At 34.9% G+C, this 26,614-nt stretch overlaps 1 protein-coding gene across 2 annotated transcripts in view; it reads right to left on the reverse strand.

The window, feature by feature from the left end:
- Positions 1-315: 315 nt before the first annotated feature.
- LOC132112381 (runt-related transcription factor 2-like) overlaps positions 316-26,614 on the reverse strand; it is a 69,224-nt gene continuing 42,925 nt past the window's right edge. Inside the window, exons 6-8 of one of the 2 annotated variants that reach the window (XM_059519835.1) lie at positions 14,136-14,312; positions 11,219-11,380; positions 316-4,218 (exon numbers count right to left, since the gene is read on the reverse strand). In XM_059519835.1, coding sequence (XP_059375818.1) covers positions 3,722-4,218; positions 11,219-11,380; positions 14,136-14,312 — 836 coding nt within the window. In that variant the 3' untranslated portion in view covers positions 316-3,721. The remainder of the gene's footprint in view (positions 4,219-11,218; positions 11,381-14,135; positions 14,313-26,614) is intronic. The other variant, XM_059519836.1, reaches the window with a different exon arrangement.

The following is a 26,614-nucleotide window of genomic DNA, read 5'->3' on the forward strand; positions in this document are numbered from 1 at the left end:
TATATATATAATACAGACTGTCAAACCAGCAGCGCCTGAGGTTGTTATTTAACCAAAGTTCAGTTAAACAGCAGTGAATGTAGTTTTTCTTGCTCCCCTTGGTGCTTCCAACACAAGTTCACGTTTTCTAGGAAGCACCTGCTCTTGAGGTGTTTTTAATGAAGTCGATCACGACTGCAAGACTTTTTATTCTTGAAAAGGGGTTAAAAATAAATTTACAGTTTGTGTAAAACTGCTTATTTTAACAGTGGTGCATATGGACAATGTATTGATCATATTTTCCACATTAATGAAATGAAAAAAGAAAATGGTGAGTTATAACAAAAAGCATTTTTATTCTCTAAGACAAATGATACAATTGTCAGAAATGCTTGAAAAGCTCACAATTTTATTTAATTTTTTACTGGATTGTTAGTCCCATACAAACAGGTTAAAGTTTCCCAAACTTAATGGATGAAACAAGACGAAAGATTGTCGAAACTGAAACATCTGTATATTATGTGCAAAGAAGTAATGCTCCTGTTGTTTACAAACCAAGGATTGTGTCCAATCAGAATGATGCATATTTAAATAGCAGGATTTTCAGGGTTTCAAATACGAAACACTTCAGTTAACAGTTCAGAAACGAGAACAATGGCGTCACAGAAGTATTTGGTTTTCTTCATGTGTTAATCTGACCTTGTAAATGAAATTTGCAAATAAGAAGAAGCCCAAAACTTTCTGTGTGTCTGTGATGATGACAGAATGTACTCTATGTAATGTGAAATCTCAATGCTTTTTTGTAATGTATAGTATGAATATAAATTGTCTCATGGAAGGAATCTCTGCTATTGAACCATAAAACCGACTCTTGCAAGGGTACTACATATAAAATGGTCAATGAAAAACATGGTCTATAGCCTAAAAGCATATAAACATTTGGCCCTGTGACATGTTTGATTGAGACAGACCAATGCTGTTCTCGTGTTATCAGGCATATTGAAGCAATTAAACATGGATTCATACAAAGTTAACAGTGCAGAGGTTTTCTTTACATTTGCAGTTACCTGCTTGCAGCTTTTTGTAAACATTCTGTAAACATAAATGCTCTCCTCACTACCAGAAGACACCACGGTAAAAGAAAAGGCTAAATCAAATAGTGGGGCAGTTAAGAACAGCAGTGTAAGTGTAGTTATTGTAACCGAACTCAAAGAATTGGAGTTTAATACTGTACAGAAGAAATGACACATGTGGGTGGTACACACATACAGGTTTGTTTTGAGCTCAAATGAGTTGTTTCTTCCATGACTTCTGATTTTAAATGGAGATGCAATTAATTTTGGGTGATTTTCTCAAAACTGATCTTGTTCAGGTTATATTTCATCATACACACACACACACACACACAAAAAAAAGAAAAAATAAACATGATATTATATTTTGCATGACGTTTAGGACCACGTTTGGTATTTGTAATTATTATTAACCGAACTGTAAGGTGAATAAAATGCATATTTACAATTATCAAAAAAAATATTTACCCTATCATTACAGTTTCGCTTTGATTTGGAATAAGATTTTTAGTTTTTCTGAATTGTAAAAAAAAAAAAATTATAGAATTTATTTTCTTCATGCTTAATGTAATATAACCCGAACATTCATTTGTGTTTTTGTTTTTGCCAGTTATGCTTTATTTGTTTTACATCCCTTTAAAAGAAGAAGTGCTTTGTTCTTAACAAAAATAGAAATAAAGAGACAAGTGACGTTTGTTTCAGAAGGGCGCTGCCAGCAGCCTATTAACTTACATTTGGACAAACATTCAATCAAGTACCACTTGTTGTTGAATCCAAAAGCATACACAATATTCTTTGGAGACGCCAATTACAAAGTTTAAAGAAAATTGCATTAATACAAATATAACTGTTTCAAAATTTTTCTCTTTGTCAGTGATAGTTTCATCCCAACTCGTTATGGATTGCTGACCAATAAATAAATTCTAGAAATGGAGATGATAAACTTTTCTGGTAAACATCCATTGTGTAATTTAGGCCACTCAATTTGATCATCTGTTCAGTAAAATGTCTTGCAGCTCAAAGATTCTGTTGTCTAACATGCCAGTAATATCAAAGTACTTGATTATATTGTACCTCAAGAACATTAGCACACAGCAAAGAGACATTTCTGAGTTTGATTGTTGTAGTACAGTTTGCATAGTGTTTAACTAACCTACAAAGTGCAGTTAACAATCCAGTTATAGAATAAAAGGCTGTCGGTCGTATTGGTTTCATATCTGCACAAGAGACGGAAACTGGTCGTTTTATTATTGCAAGTGCATGCGTGAGATTTGATCATGTCTGTATCTGAAGATGCAAAGGTTTAGGCCACTGCTGCAAGAGTTTGGTCATTCTTGTAGTCACCGAAAAATATTAAATAAAAAATACATCTAAAATAAATTAACTAGATAAACACCGGATACCAAAATCAAACAAGTGGAGAGCACAGCACGTCGACTCTCGTAACATATCTTTGTACATTTATTGATCATTTTTGTTACTTGCTCAGATGTACTCAGTCTAAAACATTTCTGGATGTCTTAATGCTTATTAATATCTAACATTTCTGACTGAGAAAAATCCACAAACATTTAATTGTGGATGTAGTCCTACAATGTCCTTCCTTTATTGCTGACATATGATTGGATTTTCTTTTTGGTTGCTCTAACATAACAATAAAAATAACAAAACAATTAAATTACAAAACGAGTAAATATTTCATTAAGTTATTAATAGATGTCCCAAAAATAATATTCAAACGCCTTAAATTTTGTCCCTCTCAACACATTGCATAATTTAAAGTTTATATGGCTTCTATTGCTTCTCGAATCAGTACTGTTTGTTAAAATTCAATCTTAAATTAAAATAATCAGAGGGAATAAGCCAGTACTGTTTCAAATAGCTGACTTCTAGCACGCATAAATAAAAAACAAACAATTGCTTTCAGTGTTAAGAAATGCTAAATTATACCGAGTTAGTATAAAAATATTCTACGCCAATAGTGTGGATGCATTCCTATTGCAATGAAAGTTTACTCAAGGACAGAAAAAGGGATAGTTCATCCAAAAATAAACATTCTTGGATCATTTTCTCATTGGTTTGCACAAAGCTATTGAATGTGCTCACATGGACAAATCTGTTGGTACTTTTTGGAGTTTAAAACCCCCAAACACCAGAATTTCGGAGCAAGACAGTGACAGTACACTTTTGTCAATCTAAATGTGCAGCATCAGCATTGTGCCAAATATTTAATAAAAATAAAAAAAAGTCATATGGGTTTGGAACAACATGAAGGTGAAAGTATTTAAATTTTTGGCTGAACTATTCCTTTAAATTCAGTGACTTGCATTATATGTTATATCACCGATGAACTGGAATGTCAGATGAATTAGACTAAAGATGCGTCCACATTTACCGTTGCTCTGTAATATTGCTAATATGATCGCACCTTAATGCCGTAGATCGCTCCCTGTAAGGGTCATCTGTTTTATATAATATCATAAAAATACACTGCAACCATTCAATATTGTACCAGTGAGTACCAATGAGTACCAGTGAGTACCAATGAGTACCAGTGAGTACCAATGAGTTTGTGCTTCTAATCCAATGGTTCTTTCATGCAATTATCTCTCGCTCTTTGTCTTTAAGGCTAACAGTGCTGCATTGAGGTCTTGTTCAACCAGACCGTCTCAATATGGTCTCCAAACGGACTCCTCCATCCTGCCGCTGGAGTTGAGAATGGTTGGCGAGCTGCTGTGGCTGCCGTCCGCATCGCCTCCGTCCGTCTGATTGGGCAGGTTGGGGTTGATGAGGGTGCTGCCGGTGGATGCGCTAGTGCAAGGCGGCAGCATCCTGGAGGGGGATCGATCTCCACCTGGCACCATTGAGAACTGGTATGACCCGGACGAGGCGCCGTAGTAGAGGTACGGCGTGCTGCTGGTCTGGAAGGGCCCGCTTTGGTTTTGGGTGGATCCGGGGTATGGCGGAGGCAGGTAGGTGTGGTAATGGCTGGTGGTGGACATGCCCAGAGACATGCCCGAGGTGACCGGTGTAGGGGTGTATGTGAAGGTCGCGGGATAGTGCATTCTGGGACTGGGGAAACGGGAGTCTGTGAGGGAGGACAGACCGGGAAATTGACGTTCAAACTGCCGCGGGTCGGCCGAGAACGGACTGAGATCCGACGTACCTGGTGGAGAGAAAAGAACGTTTTTTTTTTGTGATATTTAAATCAAGAAAAAGGTTTGAGCATGTCTTTTTTTGTGCATTTTTTTTCAATCGCTATATACTTTTCAGTACAATTTATGTTATATAATCAGAGCATTTATATGGTATTAAAACAATCAGTAAAATTAGGTTAAAAAGGTACAAAATAATGATTATTACAGTTCAACATGATGTTAATTTTACTCATAGTTTTTTGTATGAGATAAATGCTCTGATTATATAAATAAATTGTATAATCTGATGTTTATAGATTTGTAAAGATACATTTTCCATGAAAGTTATCATTGTATAAATGAACAATTGTGCATTTTAACTTTATCTGTGACCCTGGAGCACAAAACCAGTCATAAGCATCCATTTGTTTTTAAATTGAGATGTATACATTTTCTTAAAGCAGAATAAATAATCTTTCCATTGATGTATGTTTTTTTTAATGATAGGACAATATTTGGTCGTGATACAACTATTTGAAAATATGGAATCTGAGAGTGCAAAACAATCAAAGTATTAGGAAAATCATCTCTTAAATTTTTCGTTTAAATTAAGTTCTTTGCAATACATGTTACTAATCAAAAATTAAGTTTTGATATATTTACAGAAGGAAATTTACTGAATATCTTCATGGAACATGATCTTTACTTTATGTCCTAATGATTTTTGGTATAAAAGAAAATTTTTGACCCATACAATGTTTTTTTGGCCTATTTCTACAAATATACCCCAGAGACCTAAGACTGCTTTTGTGCTCCAGGGTCACATTTTACTTATCTATCATGTTGAAAAAGTGCAGAATCTGACATATTTTAATTTTGGCATTCAACATTTTCTTTGTATTTATTTTTTAATCATAAAAAAGTTACATAATATATTAAATAATTTATTGTAAGACTTTTAGGCCCCATTGCATAAAACATTCAGATCAGTTCATGAAAATAAATCTTTGCTTTGACTTCTCTGGGACTACTTTAAATTAAGAGTAGCTCGAGTTTCATAGTAGCTTCATCCACATTAATTGAGACTGAAATGAATAAAGGAACACCATTAAATAAGACAGAAGAGGGCGCTTTCAAACTTAATTTTCATACAGCTTAGACTAACTAGCCTGTCGACACAAAACTCCCCTTTATAAACTGCAAACAAGCTAGTGAAGAATGAAGTGCATGCAACTTTATCTGCATTTCTCATGCAAATAATGAATGTAAAAAATAACTGGAAGTAAATACGAAGAGACTCTCCCAAACAATTTAATTAGAGTGAAAACTGTTTTGTCTTTGTTATTATACGAGTCAGTGTTTGAAATATCCCAAGCCATAAAAGCATCAGAATGACACTTCAAAGTGCAAGAAAAAAGTTCATATTGTTGCTCAGTGATCCCGTTTGTGACTCCACATGAACAGATTTCCTTTACAAGCTCAGTCTGAGGAATTTTAATCAAGGAAACTAACATAAATATCAACCGACCAACAAGAGAGACTGGCTCATCTCGCATGTCAGCGGTTTAATTACTCTAGCAAAACATAAACTGAATTAAATGTTTATTGCAACCTGGATTACACAATACTTGGGTTGATTCAAGGTCAAGAGGAAGACTAATGCTGCAAAAATGTCACCGGGCCGTAAGGGTTCAATATGCAAACGAAGTGTAAAAAGGCGCTGACGTGCTGCTGAAAGATTGTGAGTTTGGCTTCTGGCTGTTTGTTTCTTCAGCGGCGTTTGCTGAAGGTTGTCCGGGGGTTTGTGTGTTCACACTCACATGTGCAAGCACATGCATCCTTGCATTTATATGAATATCAAAGAGAAATGTCGGAATAAACTGCGAGCGCAGATGGAAACGCTTAGAGGAAAAAAACGTTTCCACAGGATGCATAATGAGCAGTCTCAGATGTGGTGGCATGTCTGCGATTAGCCAAAGAGAAAGGCCGATCTTCTCTCTTAGAACCACAAGATGTTTTTAAATTATAAACCACTAATGGGCTGTGACTCCCAGAACCCCAGTAGAGAGAATCCCAGAGGAACGTCTTATCATCTCCACATCTGTCTATTTTTGCACTCTGTATTCTTCATGATCTGCTTTTCAAATGGAGCCGCCTGCTAAATTAAAGGCTATAAACAAACAATCCCTAACTCCTCTTCTCTCCTCTTTTCCATTCCATCACATTCCCCCTTTCTTTTCCTTTTCTTTCTTTCAAACAAACCCGAACTCTTTTCTCTTCCTTTCTATTTCCCGTTTCCCATTTCAGTCAGTTACCCATTTTATTTCCTTTAGTTCACAGAAAAGTAACTACTCCTTTTCTTTTTCCATTCCCACTTTTCTTTACTTCATAAAAACCCAAACTCTTTTCCTTTCCACGTCCCCTTCAGGAGACCTTTCCCATTTTAATTTCCTATTTTTTTCCCTCTGATTTTAACTTACTATTTCTTCTTTCCTTTGCCATTACGTTACTTCAATGAAACTCTTTCTGTTTCCATCTTCCAGTCCATGTTTTTCATTTTCTTCAAACAAACCTAAATGATTCTCCTTGTCTTTCCATTTCCCATTTAACTAAAACACTTTTTCTCTTCCTGATCATTTCCCCTTTTCTTTCCTTTACTTCAGACAAACTCAAACTCCTTTTCCTTTCCATTTCCCAGGTTATTTGACCATTTTCCTTCTTTTACTTCAAACAAACCGAAGTCTTTTGCTTCCCGTTTCACATTTTCTTACCATATAATTTCCCCTTTTCATTTTCTCTACTTGAAACAAACCAGAATATTTTCCTGTATATTTCCTCTTTCAAATTTCTATTTCCCTCTTTTCCTTTACGCCAAACAAGCTTTCCTTTCCATTTCCTCTTTCATTCCCCAATTAAATTTCCCCTTACTCCAAACTAAAATCTTTTTCTGTCTGTTTTTCCATTCCTTTCCATTTTCCAATCTACTTTTCTCTTTGAATTCAAATAAACCAAGTTTATTTTCCTTTCTGTTTCACTTTTTCCTTGTCCATTTTTCCTTTTCTTTCCTTCACGTCAAACAAAGTCTCTGATCTAATCACATCTCATCCTTCCTCTAACCCTGTTGCTGAGGTAAAGTACTGTTTTATGATGATAAATCCCATCAGTTGGCTGCTGGTTTCAGAGCAGTCGCGTGTCGTCCATGAGCGCTGCTTTATGAGTGACAGTTCGGCAAACTTTACAGAACATGTGTGGCCAATTATGAGCAGATTGTCTCTCCCCATTATCAACTCTTGACATTTCAAACCAAACAAAGAAGACACTTCAGGGAGACAGTGCAGAAGAGAGGAGACCCAAGTCACATTTCCAAAACAATGACAGAAATTCACATATACAACCTTCAATCACCATTAAACGTTGCCCCTCGCTGCAGACATTCTCGAGAATGAACCCATCATGCTTTCGGCTCTTGCCAAACCATTTTTGGCTTAACTTAATACAACATCAATCAATTTGTGTTACAGGGATGGTGTGGTCTAGTAGCTGAAGCTCAAGGCTAGAAACCAAGAGGAGCATGATGGCTCAAGCTGTGACCTATCATCAGTGTGATCTTGTGACCTTTGACCTCGGGTTGCTTCAGGGTTGCCTGCTTACTTTAAGAGAACATTTAGGGATACAGAAGCTACTAATAAACATGCATCATGGTGTTTTGGGGTCAGTAAGATTAAATGAATACTTTTATTCACCAAGGATGCATTGAATTGATCAAAAGTAACAGTAAATATTTAAAGTGTTCCAAAGGGTTTCTATTTGGTATATATTAAAATAACATGGTTTATGGTATTTTTTTAAATACCAAAACACATTATGGTATATTTCAAAGCAACCATGGTATATACCAAAGAACCATGTTTTGTGGATATGTACCATGATATTCTCTGAAGATTCTTAGATGAAGATGCATTTACTAATTTGGAAGATGACTTTTCATCAAGGTATACATTAGATTTGTTTATGCATTCTGTGTTATTGCATATATCAAAGTACTGAGATATTCAGACTTGATGTCATCATTGAGTTAGACAAACATGCTTTTAAACCAGCCTCCTTAAACACACTTCATACGGAAGGAAAAATCTAAGTTCTATACAGTTCTCCAATGTCCCGTGATCCTGCTCTGATAATATTATGCATGCCTTCATCTGCATGGTTATCAGTCACCAGGTCTCTGGCTGAAAGGTGTAACTCGAGCCCATGCTTGAGAAGAATAACCATGCAAGCAGCTGCAGAGGGTGCGATGCGTTTGGGACGTGTCTTCTCGAGGCCGAGCTATTCAGCGGCGCTCCGGGGAAGAACAGGGGGCGTTAGGACCAAGCGTGCGTGTGTCTCTTTGAGGAAAGAACAAAGGCTGACATCTCCAAGATGAAAGCGGGGTGAAATCTAAACTAATCAAACCCAACGAGGCAGCTGGCCGGGGTTCAAAAAGCAGCCACACCAAGAAGTCATTTAAACTTTCACATTCGCTCCAGGCTCAAAGAAAACAGTTAGGGTGGGGAGCCAAGAGAAAGAAAAAAAAAGTTCAAAAACCAACCTGGCGGAGAGTCAAACAGGTGTATTAAAGAAAACGTCCACACTGTGTGTTTGTTTCAGAACGAACCCCAAAGGGCGGGTGGACTGCAATCTGGTGCCTTTATTTCATTAATAAAGGCATGGTCACAGCAAGCTCTTCCTAGGGTTTGGACTCTAGGGCTTTGGGTAGTTGATGAGAATTTCTTTTGGAAAGCCCATCTAAAACTATTTTTAAAACCCCATGTAAAACTATTTTAAACCACATTCTCTTGTAATTGTTGTTCATGCAACCGTTATGAATGCATGTGAATTTAAATGCTATATGGAATTCTTGAATGTTTTGAAAATGCATTTGTCACACTACAGGTAATTTAAAATGATCTAGTATGAATGAAAAAAAAGCATAAAATTATGCATGAAATATATAAATTATTGTGCATGCAATGTGTATGTGTGAGTGTGTGTGTGTGTGTGTGTGTTTATATATATATATATATATATATATATATATATATTTATTTTTTGTCCTAAAAGTAATTTTTTGTCCTAAAAGTAAATAACATGAAATTATCTAAATATTTAAAATACTTTTTTATTATATATATATATATGTATATATATGTAAATATATATATTTATATAATTTAATATATATATTATATATACATCTGTAAATATATATATTTATATAATATATAATTTCATGTTATTTACTTTTAGGACAAAAAATTAAAATAAAAAAGTATAAATAAAATTAAATGATAAAAATATTTAAAATATATTTTTAGAATATATAGTATTTGATATGAATGCTCAATATTGAGCTTATATGAAGTGAAATACTATGCAATATTTTAGAAATTTATTTTTTTTACAATGCACGATCATTTAAAATAAAAAGGAAAATACAACTGTATCAATAAAATTACATAAAAGAGATAAAAAAAAAATAGTGATCAGTTACACAAGTTATGACATACACTTTCCCTGCATTCAAATAAATTATATTATAAAATCCAATAGACGTGTTATACACCAACTACCCGTTTACTTTGTGAGGTCCATGAGTCAGAAACTCTAGTCTGTTTTATTGTTCCTTTTCAAGGCATTTCAAAAGAGAGTTGAGTTCAAAGACTCCATCGGAGAGGACGGGGGTTAGGGGAGATATTCTTTCAAATGCTCTCTATTTTTAAAGGTGCTATTGCTTGGAAGCCATTTGCCCACGGGCGACGTATCAAACGCTTACAAAGCAGAAAGTTAACACTGGAAAAATGCTTTGATTCAGCTTCAGCGAATGAGTGTTTGGACAAATGTTCACGGCTAACACGATCAGCTAAGAAAGTAAATACAGGCACGTTGAGACACTCCATTTCCCACATTTCTGAAATGAGTGGGTGGCAGAGAAAGCAATATGGGCCAGAGGAGAATTTTTTTGTTCAGAGCTTGCTCTTTTATTGCGCAGTTGTGATTTCATGTGGAGTCAACAAGTGAAAAACACACTTTACTTCTGTAATCCCACATCTGTCTGAGTGAAACAGGATGTTCAATGCATAACAATCAGATTTATCTTTAATTGATTGGGTAATAAAAATGGTTGCTAAAACAGCCTGAAAAATGTTGATTTCAACTTGATATATCAATTTTGACTGAAAAAAATAAATAAAACTAAACTTTAGGAAAAATACGGAAAATTATATAAGGAATAAAATAAAATAGGACAATTAAAACTAAAAAAAACTTGGAAAAATAAAAATAGACAACATGTTTTTAAAAGATGCTAACTAAGACAGTTAAAACAGTAATAAGTTTGAGGTTACAAAAGATTTCTATTTCAAATAAATGTTGTTATTGATTAAATAATCATGAACAAAATATAATAAGCTGTTTTCAGCATTAGTTATAATAAGAACTATTTTTTAATAATTGAGTTGTAATAATAATAATTGTAGTGCTCCTGTAGCTCAATTGGTAGAGCGTTGCCTTATCAAGCACAAGGTTGGGGGTTCGATTCCCCGTGAACACATGATAGGTAAAAATTGATAACCTGAATGCACTGTAAGTCGCTTTGGATAAAAGCGTCTGCTAAATGCATAAATTCTAATAATAATTGAAAATGAGTGAGCATCAAATCAGCATATTATAATTCTTTCTGATGCTGAAGATTCAGTTCTGCATAGCAAGTATAAATTACATCTGTAAATATTTAGCTAAAAAACATTTTAAATTATAGTAATATATCACAATTTGAGTGTATTTATTGTAAGTTTAATTAAATAAATCCAGCCTTGGTAAGACGTTTAAAAAATAATTAGCATTTCAAACTTTTAGCCAGTAGTGCATAAAAAGAAGGTTGATTTGAGTTTATACTGAGCCATATCCGAGCACAGTTTGAGATTGACTGAAGCATTTGAGATAATAGAGCTCTTGTCTGTTGATTTGACTTTCTTTAAGGTGTCAGTTTACCTGAGAGGCGTCTTGGCACGTCGCTGATGGAGGGGAGGCCCGTGGCGCGGGTGGAGGACAGCGGGGTGGTGGAGTGGATGGAGGGAGATGTCATTTGGCTCAGGTAAGGAGTGTAGGGCTGCTCGTAGGACCAGGGCGGAGAGGACTGTGTCTGCCGCGGATCTGTGAACATGACAAATGAGACGACTCCAGTCAACATCAGCACGACAGAATCCTCAAAGATGTGTTTGGGTGTGATTGGAGCCTCTTCTCTCAGGACCACAGCAGTGCTTTTATAGCTCAGTGATGTTTACAACAGTGACCTCAAAAATGAACGGTATCACACACCACCACAAAAAAAAGAGTCAGTCTTGTGAAAGCTGTCAGGAACAAAGGTTATGTTTCACTATAAAAACAAAAGAAAAAAAGTTATGTTTTGCAGATTTTTTTGTTTTGTTTTGCAAATTCATTAAAATAATGATTAAAAAGAAAAAAGTATTGCTTTGCAGACTTTTTATGTTTTTGCAAATGAAAAGAAAATGAATTCTATTTTTAAGACAATTAAGATGTTTTGCATTATATCATATATATATACACACACAATTGAAATTAAATTAAAGTACATTTAAAAAAAAATAAAAAAAAATAAATATGATGCATTACAGGGAGAGGGTGTGTTGTGTTTAATTGTCATGAAAATAATGTGACAATAAACAAACTTGCAAGGGTCCTGAAATATTTATATATATATATATATATATATATATATATATATATATATATATATATATATATATATATATATATATATATACACTGAAAAAAATGTTATGTTGACTTTACTTAATTTTATTATGTCAAGGGGTTGCACGAAATAAATTTTTCTAAATCCAGATATATATTTTTAGGTTGAGTGTACTTATATTTTAGAAATTGGTTGTACTTATATTTTATAAGTTGATTTTATTAATAAAAATAAAAAAATAAAAAAAAACATGCTGCATGCATGCTGGGAGCCATGGATGAGTTTTGTACTACAATAGTACCCAGCATGCATTGCAGCATCTTTTTTCGTCACCATTGTTGAGGTTCATATTCTGATTATTCATGTCTGTGTGTGACTAATTGCTGTCATGGAAGAAAGATGTATAAGCACAAGATAATTGAAAAGTCCTTTTTGACTGATTATGACAGAACCACTGGCTCTTTGAATGTTTTTTTTATTGTAAACATCCAAAATAATTATAAACCACCTATTTAGTCTGATGTTTGACTCTGAACAACTCCATAATTGATTATTGTCATCAACAAAATGCTGAATAACAACCAATATATGATAATATTCTCTCTATGATTTTGAGTTATAACAAACATGTCTCATAAAAACATGGTTACAACAATCAGAGAAAAATAAACTGAGACAGAAGTCAAGGGTCAAGAGCCCAACTAAAGCAAACACTGATCTCTAACATGGTTACTTCAAATGAAACAATAAATCAACACCTAAACCTTAGTTCATCCTCAATAAGATCTTCTGTAGACGTCTGACAGAAATAAAGTCAGTCTGGTTATTAATAAGTGGAGCTGGTGATGCTGTTTGTGGGGTTGTTTAATGGGACTGGAAACTCCTTTTGGCGCCTGTGAAAATGTGCATTTGCGCGCATGCGCACAGCATCAACTTAATATTTTCATGCTGAATTTAATTAATTCACATGGCTTGGATTTAAATGCATGTAATTTGTATAAAACCAATTAATATTTATTAATTAAAATCAAAAACTAAATTTAAAAGGATTAAACTAGCAAAATTGAATTACGCTTAATTTAATTGGGGCCATAATCATTTTTTTCAGTGTATATATATATATATATATATATATATATATATATATATATATATTTATGTTTCTGAGATTCAATCTCAGAAGAGTGCTTCCTGGTGAGCCAAATTTAAAGATTTGTTGTGCACACATAGTGGGTGACCTTTCTTTTTATAACAATAAAGACCGAGACAGAGCAGACTTGTATAAAAGGCTGTGGTATGTAAATAGCTTAATCACATTCAGAGCCAAGAACGGTTTCCTGTTTGCTTTCTACAGTATTCTAGTAAACACAGCGTCTGCTCTGACACGAGAGGGAATGGTAAACATTATGCAAACTTTAAAGCTGAGCGCATTTGAGAAAAAAGAAAAAAAGCCCACGCTCCAATTGCCAAAAGTGAAGCAGGAACTAATGAAAATATTTGGACAAATGTAATGGAATTAAAGCAATAGCTCACCCAGAAATGAAAATCTGTCATTATTTACTCACTCTCATGTCATTCCAAACCCGTAAGCTGTTATTTTTTCCGTGGAACAAAAAAAGGAGGAATCTTCATCAGTCTTCGCCAGAACCTGGTCTGCACTGTTCTCAATGAGATTTGACTGGATTTGGGACTGTTCCTCACTTAAACTATCATATGATTTCTGAAGACTTGAATGTAGCGAATGGACTGATGCTTTTCTGTCCTTCAAAGACGTAATTTGAAGATGAATAGATGCATCAAAAACATATTTGTGTTCCAATAAATTAAAGAAACTCAGGTGTATGGATTGAAATGAGGGTGAGTAAACAATGAGTTTTCATTTTTGGGGTGAACTATCCCTTTAAGGTGATGTAAGCAGCCAGTCCCAAAGAAAGATAATGCCTCATTCCCGTAAAAGCAGACGTCTCCTGTTTAAATCTGATTGACGCTGTCGAATTCTCCATTTCTATTTCTTGCATCATTCTGGCTTTTATCTTCGCAGGTTAACCTTCAGCAAATCAGGCCTCTTAAATAAACCTACCTGTTCTCCAAACACTGATGTTTGTACAGTACATAAACCACAGTGATTCTCCAGTAAAAGCTCATGGCTGATGGCCAGAGAGGCTGAAATAGTTGCGCTGATGGCCGGTTTACCTGAGATTTGAGTTTGCCCCTGCGGGTTGAAGGAGTTCGGCGTGGCGTTGAGAGACGGCCGGGGACTCTGGGTTTGCAAGGCAACTCTCATGGTGGTCTGGCGCAAACGCTCTAACTCGCTCAGGCGCTCGGAGAAGAGCGGCGGTTTAGGGGGGTCTTCCAGTTTCTGTCTGTGTCCTACCGAACAACATCAGACAGAAATTGCAGTTAATACACCTACTGCTCGATTCTGACCAGATTTAAAGGGATAGTTCACTCAAAAATTAACATTCTGGCATCATCTACACACCCTCATATTGTTGCAAACCTGTATGATTTATCATTCTTCTGAGAAACTCAAAAAGAGATATTATACGGAATGTTCAAGCTGCTCTTTCTATGCAATGAAAGTGAATGGGAAAGAAAAAAAAGCACTGTAAAAGTGATCCATTATCTGGTTTAATAAAGTCATATGATTGCAAATGAGCCTTTTAGATTAGTAACACCTTAAATTTTAGACACAGATCTATTGTATTGTACTTGCAAATAAAGCACGAAAGTCTTTTGGACCGTTTTCATGGCACTTTTATGGTGTTTTTGTCATTTTTGGTCAGTGTTTACTTCTATTGTATGGAAAACATCAGTTTGTAGATTCCCAAAATTTCTTAAAATGTCATTAGAGTTAATAAATGATGACAGTACTGTAATTTTGGGGCAAATTGTACTCCTTTATATGGATAGTTGGCCAAATAATTAACATTTTGGCATCATTTACACACCCTCGTGTTGTTTTTGTTTACTTTCTTCTGGAAGACTCAAAAATACAGTAAATGTTATGCAAAATATGCAAGCTGCTCTTTCTATACAATGGAAAGCACTGTAAAAGTAATCCATTATCTGGTTTTATCAAGGCATATGATTGTTTTGTGTGACAAATAGATGCAAATGAGCCATTTAGATTATTAACACCTTAAATTTTAGACACAGATCTATTTTATGGTTTCAGAACAGAGCAAATAAAGAACAAAAGTCATGTGGAACGTTTTCATGGCCCTTTTATGGTGTTTTTGTTATTATTGGTCAGTGTTTACTATCACTGTATGGAAAAGATTAGTTTCTAGATTCCCCAAATTTCTTAAAATGAATATATTATGACAGAACTCTCATTTTTTTGGCTCCTTTAGGTGTTATGCAAAATGTTTTAGCTGCTTTTTCTATACAATGTAAGTGAATGGGAAAGTAGCACTAAAAAACACTGTAAAACAATCAAAAAGCAACTTACATTTTCACGGTTCTTTTATGGCGTTTTTGTGACTGTACAGAAAAGATCAGTTTGTGGATTTCCCGAAATGATGACATTACGGTGAATAACTTACGACAGAAGTGTCATTTATGGGTGAATTGTTGTTTCACACCTGTTGGATTGTTCTCTTTCTGGATAATACAAACAATGTTCATGCTGCTCTTTTTAACTCAATGAAAGTGATACGATGAATGGTGCCAAGCTCCAAAAAAGACTATTTCTTTCTATACTTATTCTTCTTTTAAGTCTCTTGAAGTCATATGACTGCTTTGTGTGTTGAAGAGAAGTCAGTGAGGTTTCAGAGCTCAAATAACAACTGCAATTTGAACACAACGCAATTGTAGGACTTCATAACAAGTCATATCGACTATTTTCATGGTGTTTTGTTACTTTCGGTCAGTTTCACTGTATGGAAAAGATCAGTTTTGAAATATTCAACAATGAATGATTGATGACAGAAGTGCCATTTTCTGGGTGAGCAAATAATGAACATTCAGGCATCATCTACACACCCTCACCTTGGTTGAAATCTGATAGTTGTATGAGAGAAACAGACCACAACTAATTAAAATAGTCATTACTCATTGAAGTGTAATGAGATTTGAGATCTACAGCTGAAGGCAAGATTACAGTCTGTTCCACCCAAGCAGCTATTGTATGACTTCAGGAGACATGAAATATAGCACACGGGGGTTGTATAAAATACTTTTTAAGATCTCATTATCATTACGGTGCATCCACAGAAAACATGTTTCAAACAACATGATGTCCAAAGTTTGACGTATTTGGGTGAACTGTCTTTTAATGGTCAACCAAACAATTAAACCTCGTTATTTACCAAACAGCACAGCAAAACAAATGAGCAGATCAACATGTGGATCAGATGCATCAGCGATCTCTGGTTCTCTGATCGCAGAGATCTCAGTTTTCACAATAGCGACTGGCGCACAAAAGGAGGGGAAGTAAATCGACTTTCTACCTGCCTGTACATGCCGTTGTTTAACACCGTGGCATGGATCCAAAAGAATTCACAGTCAAATTACACAACTGCTTCATTTCCCTATTATTCCTATCATGCTTGAAACTATGTCTGTGAGTCACAACAAAAGAATGACCCGCCAATGTTTATTCAATCATTTCCCATAAAAGAGGACAGACTCAGTCCTCTATCCAGCAATAAAGAGTACGAGTCACGCCATGCCCCCACGTCCACCCCTTCCCCCCTTCACGTGAACCACCCTTTCTAGCTCAACATCTCCACTAAAGAACCTGATTTCATTGGAACCGCATCGTTGTGTCAATACTCGAGAAGAATATGTGTTAAAGAGGGACTTAGGCTTATTTTCTATGCTTGTCTGTCTCGCCCCGGTCGGTTGCTCTGAATGGCTGTAAAGTAAATATCACACAGAAGAAAAGAGAAACTCCTGCAAAAGCTTGGCTGCTCTCCAGTCGGTTCGAGCCAGAGCTACCTCCAATCTCGCAAAACCTGATTGTGCTCTGGAGTTCACTTGAACAAACAGCTCCTCATTCACAGTTGAATGTCGAGCACTTTGCGTTGAGAGCGCGAGTAATTCCCTAATAATGTTCTCTCTCGCTGGACGCTATTAAAGAAGCACAATCAATACTGCAGCTGCTGAAAAAGGGAACCGGTTTAATTTAGTTTATGTTGAATATGGCCCCCTGTGTATGTGTGTGTGTGTGCATGAAGGTGAGCTGCTCACAAATTATCTGCCGCGTTACAAGTGACGTGAAACTGAATCTGCCAACATTTTCACTTAATTTAACTGGCTGAATTTCTTTTCATCTCACAATCCAACTTTTTTTCACAATACTGAAATAAAGGCAAAATTGCAGGATACAAATTCTGAATAGCAAAAAAAACAACAACAACAAAAAAAGAAGTCGCAATAACCGGTAGAATTATTCAAGAACAATATTGAAGGGGAAAAAAAGTCAGAACTGAGAGATAAAAATTTGTAATTCTTACTTTTTTTCTCAAAATTGTGAGTCTAAATATAACAGTTTTGATTTACATAAACTCAGAATTTGCATGTTAACTCTTAATTGCAACAAAAAAAGAATAGTCACAATAAACGAGATGCAGGATGAAAACTAGAATACAGAGAAAAAAAGTTGAGTGAGATTTTAACTCGTAATGCTGACCTTTTTTATATATATCAGAATTGTGTTTAAATCTTAGTTTTAAACACACATCTTACAGTTTAAATCTTACAGACTTTGACCCATGATTGCATACAAAAAAGAGAGTTTAAAATTGGGAATCACAGGGAAAAAAGTTTAAATCCCCTTTTTTTAAGAACTGTAAAATAATAAATCAGAATTGTGTGATACAAATTTAGAACTGAAAAATCAGAATCAGAACTGTGAGATAAAAATGTGCATTTTTTTTCATTTTGTGCCAGAAACAAGCTTCCATATAAAGTAACATTGCTGCAGCTATAGATGTCAATGCAGATTACATAATGCAAACCGCAACATCAACATGTAATGTCAAGGTCTTTGTGAGTCTATAAACTCTTTAATGTATTGCTCTTTAGTTGCTCGGGAGACATAGAGGAGATCATTAAAGTATCAGCAGATGTTTCCTTGGGAAAGCAGAAAAATAGAGAAAACAGTTGTAAAAACAATAAAAGTACGTTTTTAAGAGAGATCATTTTTTTACCTTTGAGGAGAAATGAGATTCCTGAACATGTTTTGAGCACTGCTGGAGAGTACGAAGCTTTTATAGGCGAGATCATTTTTGAGATATTCATAATGCGATTTCTGACTTTTGATAGCAGACTTGGGCAGTTCTGAAACTCTGACCGGGAACATTAATTTCCCATACAATTATGGCATTTAGCAGATGCTTTTATCCCGAGAGCCTTGGATATCACGTTTAACACTGTCATGTGTGTCTTATGAACATGTTCTGAGCACTGCTGGAGAGGACAGAAGCAAATGACTCTTGGATTTGAAGCCCAAGGCTACATTTCCAGAATGAAAAAAGGGGGATGCGAATGATTCAGCACGAGCGAAAGGAAAATTCCTAATGCTCATCATATGAGACATGCAGTGTGCTCTTACGTTTACATCAGTGCCAAAAACATCTCTCAGCGCTAGAGCTCAAATACTCAAATGGACACGTCTGCAATAAAGTAAAAAGATCCTGTTACAGCAAAAACAAAAATTGGATTATTAGTTTAAGGAACAAAACTTTAGGTGGGGGGAAGAAAGTAGTCTCTACAAAACTTCCTGGCACAATGTTGGAATGTTATGGATGGTTGCCAGGGTGGTGTTATGTGGTTGCTAAGGTGTTCTGAATGGGTTGTTATTTGGTTCTTATAATGTTGAAACCTCTTCTGCTCACCAAGGCTGCATTAATTTGATCAAAAATACAGTAAAAACAGAAAAATTGTGAAATAGTTTTACAATTTAAAATCACTGATTAGCATTTGAATATATTGTAAACTGTAATTTATTCTATTGAATGCTAAGCTGAATTTTCAGCATCATTACTCCAGTCTTCAGTGTCACACGATCTTTCAGAAATTATGTATAAATGCTGATTTGTTGCTGAAGAATCATTTCTAATGATCATCAGCATTGAAATGAAGACAGTTATGTGCTCCATATTGTTGTGGAAACTTTAATGCATTTTATTTTTCAAGATTTTTTGATGGATAGAAAGTTCAAAGGAGCAGCAATTTAATGCATCTTTGCTGAATAAAAGTATTCATATTCATGTACGTATGTATATTAAAGAGGTCAGATTTTAGAGTGTAAATCTATGGGATTTTTTATATATCTTCCAAAGGAAACTTTTCACCTGTGTTTTCACGCAAAAATGCCTGATGGTGGTAAATATTATTACGAGCGTGTAAACACAGCGTGGTCGTATGTTAAATTGCTGTATGTGACCAAGGACCACAAAACCAGTCTTAAGTGTCAATTTTTCAGAACTGGGATTTATATATCATCTGAAAACTGAATAAATAATCTTTCCATTGATGTATGGTTTATTAGGATTGGACAATATCTGGTAGAGATACAATTATTTGAAAATCTGAGGGTGCAAAAAAATCAAAATAATGAGAAAATCACTTTTAAAGTTGTCCAAATGAAGTTCTTAGCAATGCATATTACTAATCAAAAATTAAGTTTTGATATATTTAGGGCAGGAAATTTTCAAAATATCTTCATGGAACATGATCTTTACTTAATACCCTAATGCTTTTTCGGCATAAAAGAAAAATCAATAATTTTGACCCATACCATGTATTTTTGGCTATTGCTACAAATATACCCCATGCTTTTGTGCTCCAGGGTCACATGTGACCCACAGTAACACCCTGTGCTCGTTAAACACCAGCACGCTTTCAACATCAAATATCAGCCAGAGCCGTCAGAGCGCATCAATCACGCCGCAGCGACACGGGGAATAAAACGCATGGAAGAAGAAAGGGAAACATATATCCGTCTAGATTTCATTTCTCTAATTGCCGTGCAGCAGAGGGCCGACTCCTCTGAAGAGTCAAACAATGGATTATTTCACATGGCAGCTCCCGCGAAATTAGTGAAGGGGGGAAGAAAGCTTTTTAAGGACAGGACAGGGCCGAACGCCGCCTCAGTCTGAGGATCAGAAGTAGACGGAGAGGGGGAGAGAAATGGAGAAAGCTGACGGCAGCCAAGCAGCGCTGGAGGTTTGCCAGTCGCCTGTGTGGTCCGTGTGTTCAGAGCTTCAGGAAGTCGACTTCGCCAAGAAGGGGCACACATGCTACTAGAGCTTTATAAATCGATGGGCCGACTGCAACAATCACACACCATGCGAGCGTATGACTCCAACAAGCAAAGTTTTATTTCAGGGCCAACACGGATTTGTTTGAGGGGTGATCTGGGGCCAGACTCAGTGCCGTAGGGTAATTGGCCGCCAATTGACAAAAAAATCTTTTATTTGCCCGTGTGCATCGTAAATGCAGCAGACACAGTGTCTCACAGTGTATGTGTCTCAAAAACCCTGAAAAGCGAAGATGATCTATGTATGGATCTAGTCTGATTAGTTGCAATGATCCCTAAAAAACATATCTTCTGATTTGTACACTGCAAACCGTAATGAGTTCACAGAACTCACAGAAAACAGATTACACAAAAACATTTAAGTGATGTTTTTAAATGGTTTAAGTTTGCATTAAATAAAAAATGACATTTCCAGTTGCCTCCATGGTATCTTATAAATATCGATATTTCTCAACTTATAATTAGGGAGTAATTCACTCAAAATTTTCTCTACTTTTCAACTCATATAATGTGGGAAATACACTCAAATTTAGTCATTTGCTGTCCATCCTCAACCTACACTACACACTAACACTAACACTACAAACACAACATAACACAAACCTTTGTCAATTCTAACATAACACAACATTTAAGTACTAACTTGTGTCCCTCTATGTTAAACTTGTATAAAAACACACAAAATTACACTTAATTTCTGCATTTATTTTCCTTGTTTTCTGATGCAAAGCATGCTGGGAACTAGAAAACGCAATCATTTTAAGTTCACCTTACTACAACTAAATTTTAAGTTTACAGAACTTATTTAAATTAAGTCCAATGAACTTTCATTATTATTTGAGTGCAATTAACTAATTTCATTTGATTCATTTCACTGTTCGGTTTTACAGTGTAGCAATGACACCACAGCCAGTCTATATTGTTGAAAAGAATGATTTCTGATTTCATATTAGAATGATTTCTGAAGACTGAAGGAATGATGCTGAAAATTCAGCTGTGTATCACAGGAATAAATTTTACAATATTGTCACATAGAAGACAGTTATTTTAAATTGTAATAATATTACATAATTGTCATTTTTGGGGGGTGAACTCTTCCTTTAATTATTATCAGTGGTGCAATTTAGTGAAATGTATCATATACATAATTGATACAGGATTAAGAATAACTATTAATAAAAGTGTGTTACACTGAAGTTCTGGTTCACTTACTGTAAAAGGCAGCTCACTCTGAGTTTTCTGGGTCATCTTGACCCGGGAGGATTTTCTTTTCCTCGAAAATTCTAGTTACTGTTTTCACACTGGACTAAAACTAACTGACTTTGCTGACACAGGATGTAACAACTCACCAAAATATGTTTCGATGTACTTTTGGGGGAATTAATTCTCTCTCCGTGTTCCACTTGTGGTGTTCCCGGTCAAAAATGGCCAGCCTAGAAAAAGTTGCTTAGAAATTTCTCATATTATAACCAAGTATCAGATTCATTATTTTTATCAACTTGTTTTGTTTCATTTAGTACAGTTCTTGTATTATGTAGCTTATCATGTCAAAATGATCCACAAATAATGCTTTTTTCACTGCATCAGTGAAGTCTCAGGACCAAAACAAACACTAAAACTGTGCTAACTGAAATAAAACAAGTCTGAATCCAGTATATGATGATAAGGTAGCTTAATGAGAGATTAGTGAGATGCCAACCATTAATATAAACCAACACAAATTCCCTAAAAAATTCCCTAAGCATGCATTATTTCCACAAGGGCTAAATATCAACCACTCTGGCCAATACATTGGTGAATTGCGAGTTGTTGTTGATGGAAGCCATTAAGTTTCTCCGCCAACAGCAACAGTCATGTGCTTTTTCTCACATGGGGAAAGTAGGAGCGAGCCATCCTGCATTAGCTTTATTTTCAATGGCCTGCCTTGGCTTTTGTCTGGAGGCCTGCTGTATGTGTTTTGTGTACTCTGTACCTGTACAGTACCTGTCCGGACTCGCAGAGCGACGTTCAAAGAGAGAGAAACATCACAGGTTCACGGCTAATGCTCATCTCAGCATTGAGCAATTAGAGCGGCTCCACGCAAACCACAACGTAAACAATCAGACTTCAATAGAAGATCTGATGTGCAACATATTGATTGTCTGAAGCTGTTATCAGACAATACACTGAAACGTTTGGTGACACAACACTGAGGCTGAGGAGAAAGATTTATTCATGCCTTTAGCCTGTGAAAGCTTTCAAGCTTCTTTTGCGTATAGCACAACATGCAGGACTAATGGGATTATATTATTTATCTAATAATCTAAAATTCAGGTAAAAATTTATTTAAATGTGATTATTATCATTTGAGCACTGAATAACAATTTAGTCAAATTTTGAAATTTTATATTTAATTTGACAATTAATATGTTAATATGTGGTGTTTTTTTATTTAGTATTTAGTAATGTATTTGATTTATTTATTTATTTATTTATATATTTATTAAAATGACTTTTGGTGGAAAATATTTATTTTTAGTAAGAAAATATGATTTGTCTTTATTTTTATATAAAAAAAACCTTTTTGGTGGAAAAATGTTTTTGGGGGGGGGGGGTGGGGGGTAAGTAGCCTAATTAAAAAAAATAATAATAAAAAAAGTTTTTTTTGTATAAACCACAAAATTGCATGCAAATTTAGACTTTTTAGCAGTGATTACAATGTTAATGTCGTGTTTTTTTATTTATTATTTTTATTTATAATTTTATTTATTTATTTAAAAAGAATCTTTATTGAGATACATTTATATATATATATATATTATCATTATATTTAATTTTTATCATTGTATATTCTTAGAAAAAGAAATGGTAAAATAAGTGTGCTTTGATTAAATTCTCAAAACTGAATGCAAATCTAGAATTTCATATTTATATTACATTTTTTATCTTGTGTTTTGGTTGTTTAGTTTTTTCTTATTGTTTTGTATTTCATTTATTTATTTGTTTAAAAAACATTTTCTGGTGGAAATTATCTTTATTTTCAGTAAGGAAATGTGATTCATTTTTATTCTTCGTATGTAAAAACTAACATTTGCTGGTGTAAATATATATTTATTTTTATTCAGTATTGATTAACAACATTTGTGTAAAATAATTATAGCACAAGCAGGTGATGTTATATGATATGATATTAATGTGGTTGTTTTGTGTTTTAGAATTACAAAATACAATCAGTGCCTTTTATCCCAGGGCCCTTAATTCTTGATGTACCCTACTCGAATGAGAAGTAAACTAGAAAGAAAGCAAGAGTTAAAATCAAAAAGAAGTTTGCAAATTAGATAGTGGTGGAAAAACTCAGTGAGCAGAGCATTTACGCCATTTACCGTCCTGCTCTCTCTGGGAAACGTGTTTGGCGTTCTGAGTTCTGCATTAGTGAGACAATAGCTCTTTTCCAGCCGTCTTCATGGCAGTCAAAACACAGCGTCACGGATAATCTTGGCAAATAGCTTTTGAAAAACAAGCCATGTTTTCCATCTCCCCAATATGATGTGGCATTAATTAACAGAGCCAACAAACACAGGCAAACTCCAGAGTGCACTCCTCACATAGATTCACCTTTATAAGTACAGACTGTGCACAAAACTTCTGCTTAAAATGCTTTCTTATGTTTCATTGATGCCAAATCATATCAATGGAGCCGAAGATCTAATAGAGGCCAGAAAATAAAAATACTGCATCTTTGTTGAAGAAAATACTTGCATCATTTATCATTTTATTATTAATGGTCCATCAAATGAAAATGTCACATCTTAGCAGTAAGTAAAGAAACAGCACACTTTTACACAACGAGACTTAATAATAATAAAAAAAAAAACTTTACATTTTAAATAAATGAAAAATGCACAAATCAAAACTAATTCAAATTATTAATAAACATGATGAATTCTCCCAAATTATAATACCCTATTTTACTCCATCTCAACCATTAAAACATTGAAATAAACATGCTCTAAAATACAATATTAAAAATGTGATACTAAAAGAGCTACAACCCGAATTCCGGAAAAGTTGGGACGTTTTTTAAATTTTAATAAAATGAAAACTAAAGGAATTTCAAATCACATGAGCCAATATTTTATTCACAATAGAACATAGATAACATAGCAAATGTTTAAACTGAGAAATTTTACACTTTTATCCACTTAATTAGCTCATTTAAAATTTAATGCCTGCTACAGGTCTCAAAAAAGTTGGCACGGGGGCAACAAATGGCTAAAAAAGCAAGCAGTTTTGAAAAGATTCAGCTGGGAGAACATCTAGTCATTAATTAAGTTAATTGATATCAGGTCTGTAACATGATTAGAGAAGCAGAGTCTCTCAGAAGTAAAGATGGGCAGAGGCTCTCCAATCTGCGAAACACTGCGTAAAAAAATTGTGGAAAACTTTAAAAACAATGTTCCTCTACGTCAAATTACAAAGGCTTTGCAAATCTCATCATCTACAGTGCATAACATCATCAAAAGATTCAGAGAAACTGGAGAAATCTCTGTGCGTAAGGGACAAGGCCGGAGACCTTTATTGGATGCCCGTGGTCTTCGGGCTCTCAGACGACACTGCATCACTCATCGGCATGATTGTGTCAATGACATTACTAAATGGGCCCAGGAATACTTTCAGAAACCACTGTCGGTAAACACAATCCACCGTGCCATCAGCAGATGCCAACTAAAGCTCTATCATGCAAAAAGGAAGCCATATGTGAACATGGTCCAGAAGCGCCGTCGTGTCCTGTGGGCCAAGGCTCATTTAAAATGGACTATTTCAAAGTGGAATAGTGTTTTATGGTCAGACGAGTCCAAATTTGACATTCTTGTTGGAAATCACGGACGCCGTGTCCTCCGGGCTAAAGAGGAGGGAGACCTTCCAGCATGTTATCAGCGTTCAGTTCAAAAGCCAGCATCTCTGATGGTATGGGGGTGCATAAGTGCATACGGTATGGGCAGCTTGCATGTTTTGGAAGGCTCTGTGAATGCTGAAAGGTATATAAAGGTTTTAGAGCAACATATACTTCCCTCCAAACAACGTCTATTTCAGGGAAGGCCTTGTTTATTTCAGCAGGACAATGCAAAACCACATACTGCAGCTATAACAACAGCATGGCTTCGTCGTAGAAGAGTCCGGGTGCTAACCTGGCCTGCCTGCAGTCCAGATCTTTCACCTATAGAGAACATTTGGCGCATCATTAAACGAAAAATACGTCAAAGACGACCACAAACTCTTCAGCAGCTGGAAATCTATATAAGGCAAGAATGGGACCAAATTCCAACAGCAAAACTCCAGCAACTCATAGCCTCAATGCCCAGACGTCTTCAAACTGTTTTGAAAATAAAAGGAGATGCTACACCATGGTAAACATGCCCCGTCCCAACTATTTTGAGACCTGTAGCAGAAATTAAAATTGAAATGAGCTCATTTTGTGCATAAAATTGTAAACTTTCTCAGTTTAAACATTTGCTATGTTAACTATGTTCTATTGTGAATAAAATATTGGCTCATGTGATTTGAAAGTCTTTTAGTTTTCATTTTATTAAAATTTAAAAAACGTCCCAACTTTTCCGGAATTCGGGTTGTAAAACTGAAATAAAAAATGAGCATAATAAAGTAGACATTAAAAACATGCTAAAAACGACTAATTAAGAGTATTACTAATTATTAATACTTTCAAGATACTGAAATAAAATGTATTTAAAAATATAAAGATATATTTAAAAACTAGTAAAAAAAATAATCAAAAAATTAAATAAATAAAAATTTGCTAAAAATAAAAATGGAAACTATTATTTAAATTTTTTATTTTAAAATAAATTCAAAGCATAAATATTTTCATACTATGCAAATTAATAAAAATATATACATAAATTACTATTAACTCAAAATATTAATTTTGGAAGACTTTTTTTTTTGAAAAACGCACATAAATGACAAAATTGAAAATGGATACAGAAAATATATAAGAATATAAATATTAATAAAAACTATACTACTATATCTCAGTGGATACTACAATAGCACAAACTCTGATTTGCATTCCAAATGTTTATATTTAGTCTATTAAGGTCAATATTAAAAATGATTGTGCACTCTTTACATCTAAGGTTCATAAGCCAACTTTTCCATAAATTGTCCATATGTGTGCTTCTGTATTTAGTGGCACCTGTCTGTTTTTAAGTTTTTTACGTGAGATTATAAGAATCAGTTGGCATGCCTGTATATTGATTTTGTTGTTTTCCCTCTCCCAGGCTTTCACGTGTCAAGTCCACCAATAAACCGGCGCTAAAGGATCAGATATCGATGTAAGAATGGCTCTATTATGATGGTGTGAGGAACACTGGCAGTCATGTTGGGAAGAGTAACAGAGCCC

The sequence above is a fragment of the Carassius carassius genome, chromosome 32 (assembly GCF_963082965.1).
Source record: "Carassius carassius chromosome 32, fCarCar2.1, whole genome shotgun sequence".
In the NCBI taxonomy this organism is placed as follows: Eukaryota; Metazoa; Chordata; class Actinopteri; order Cypriniformes; family Cyprinidae; genus Carassius; species Carassius carassius.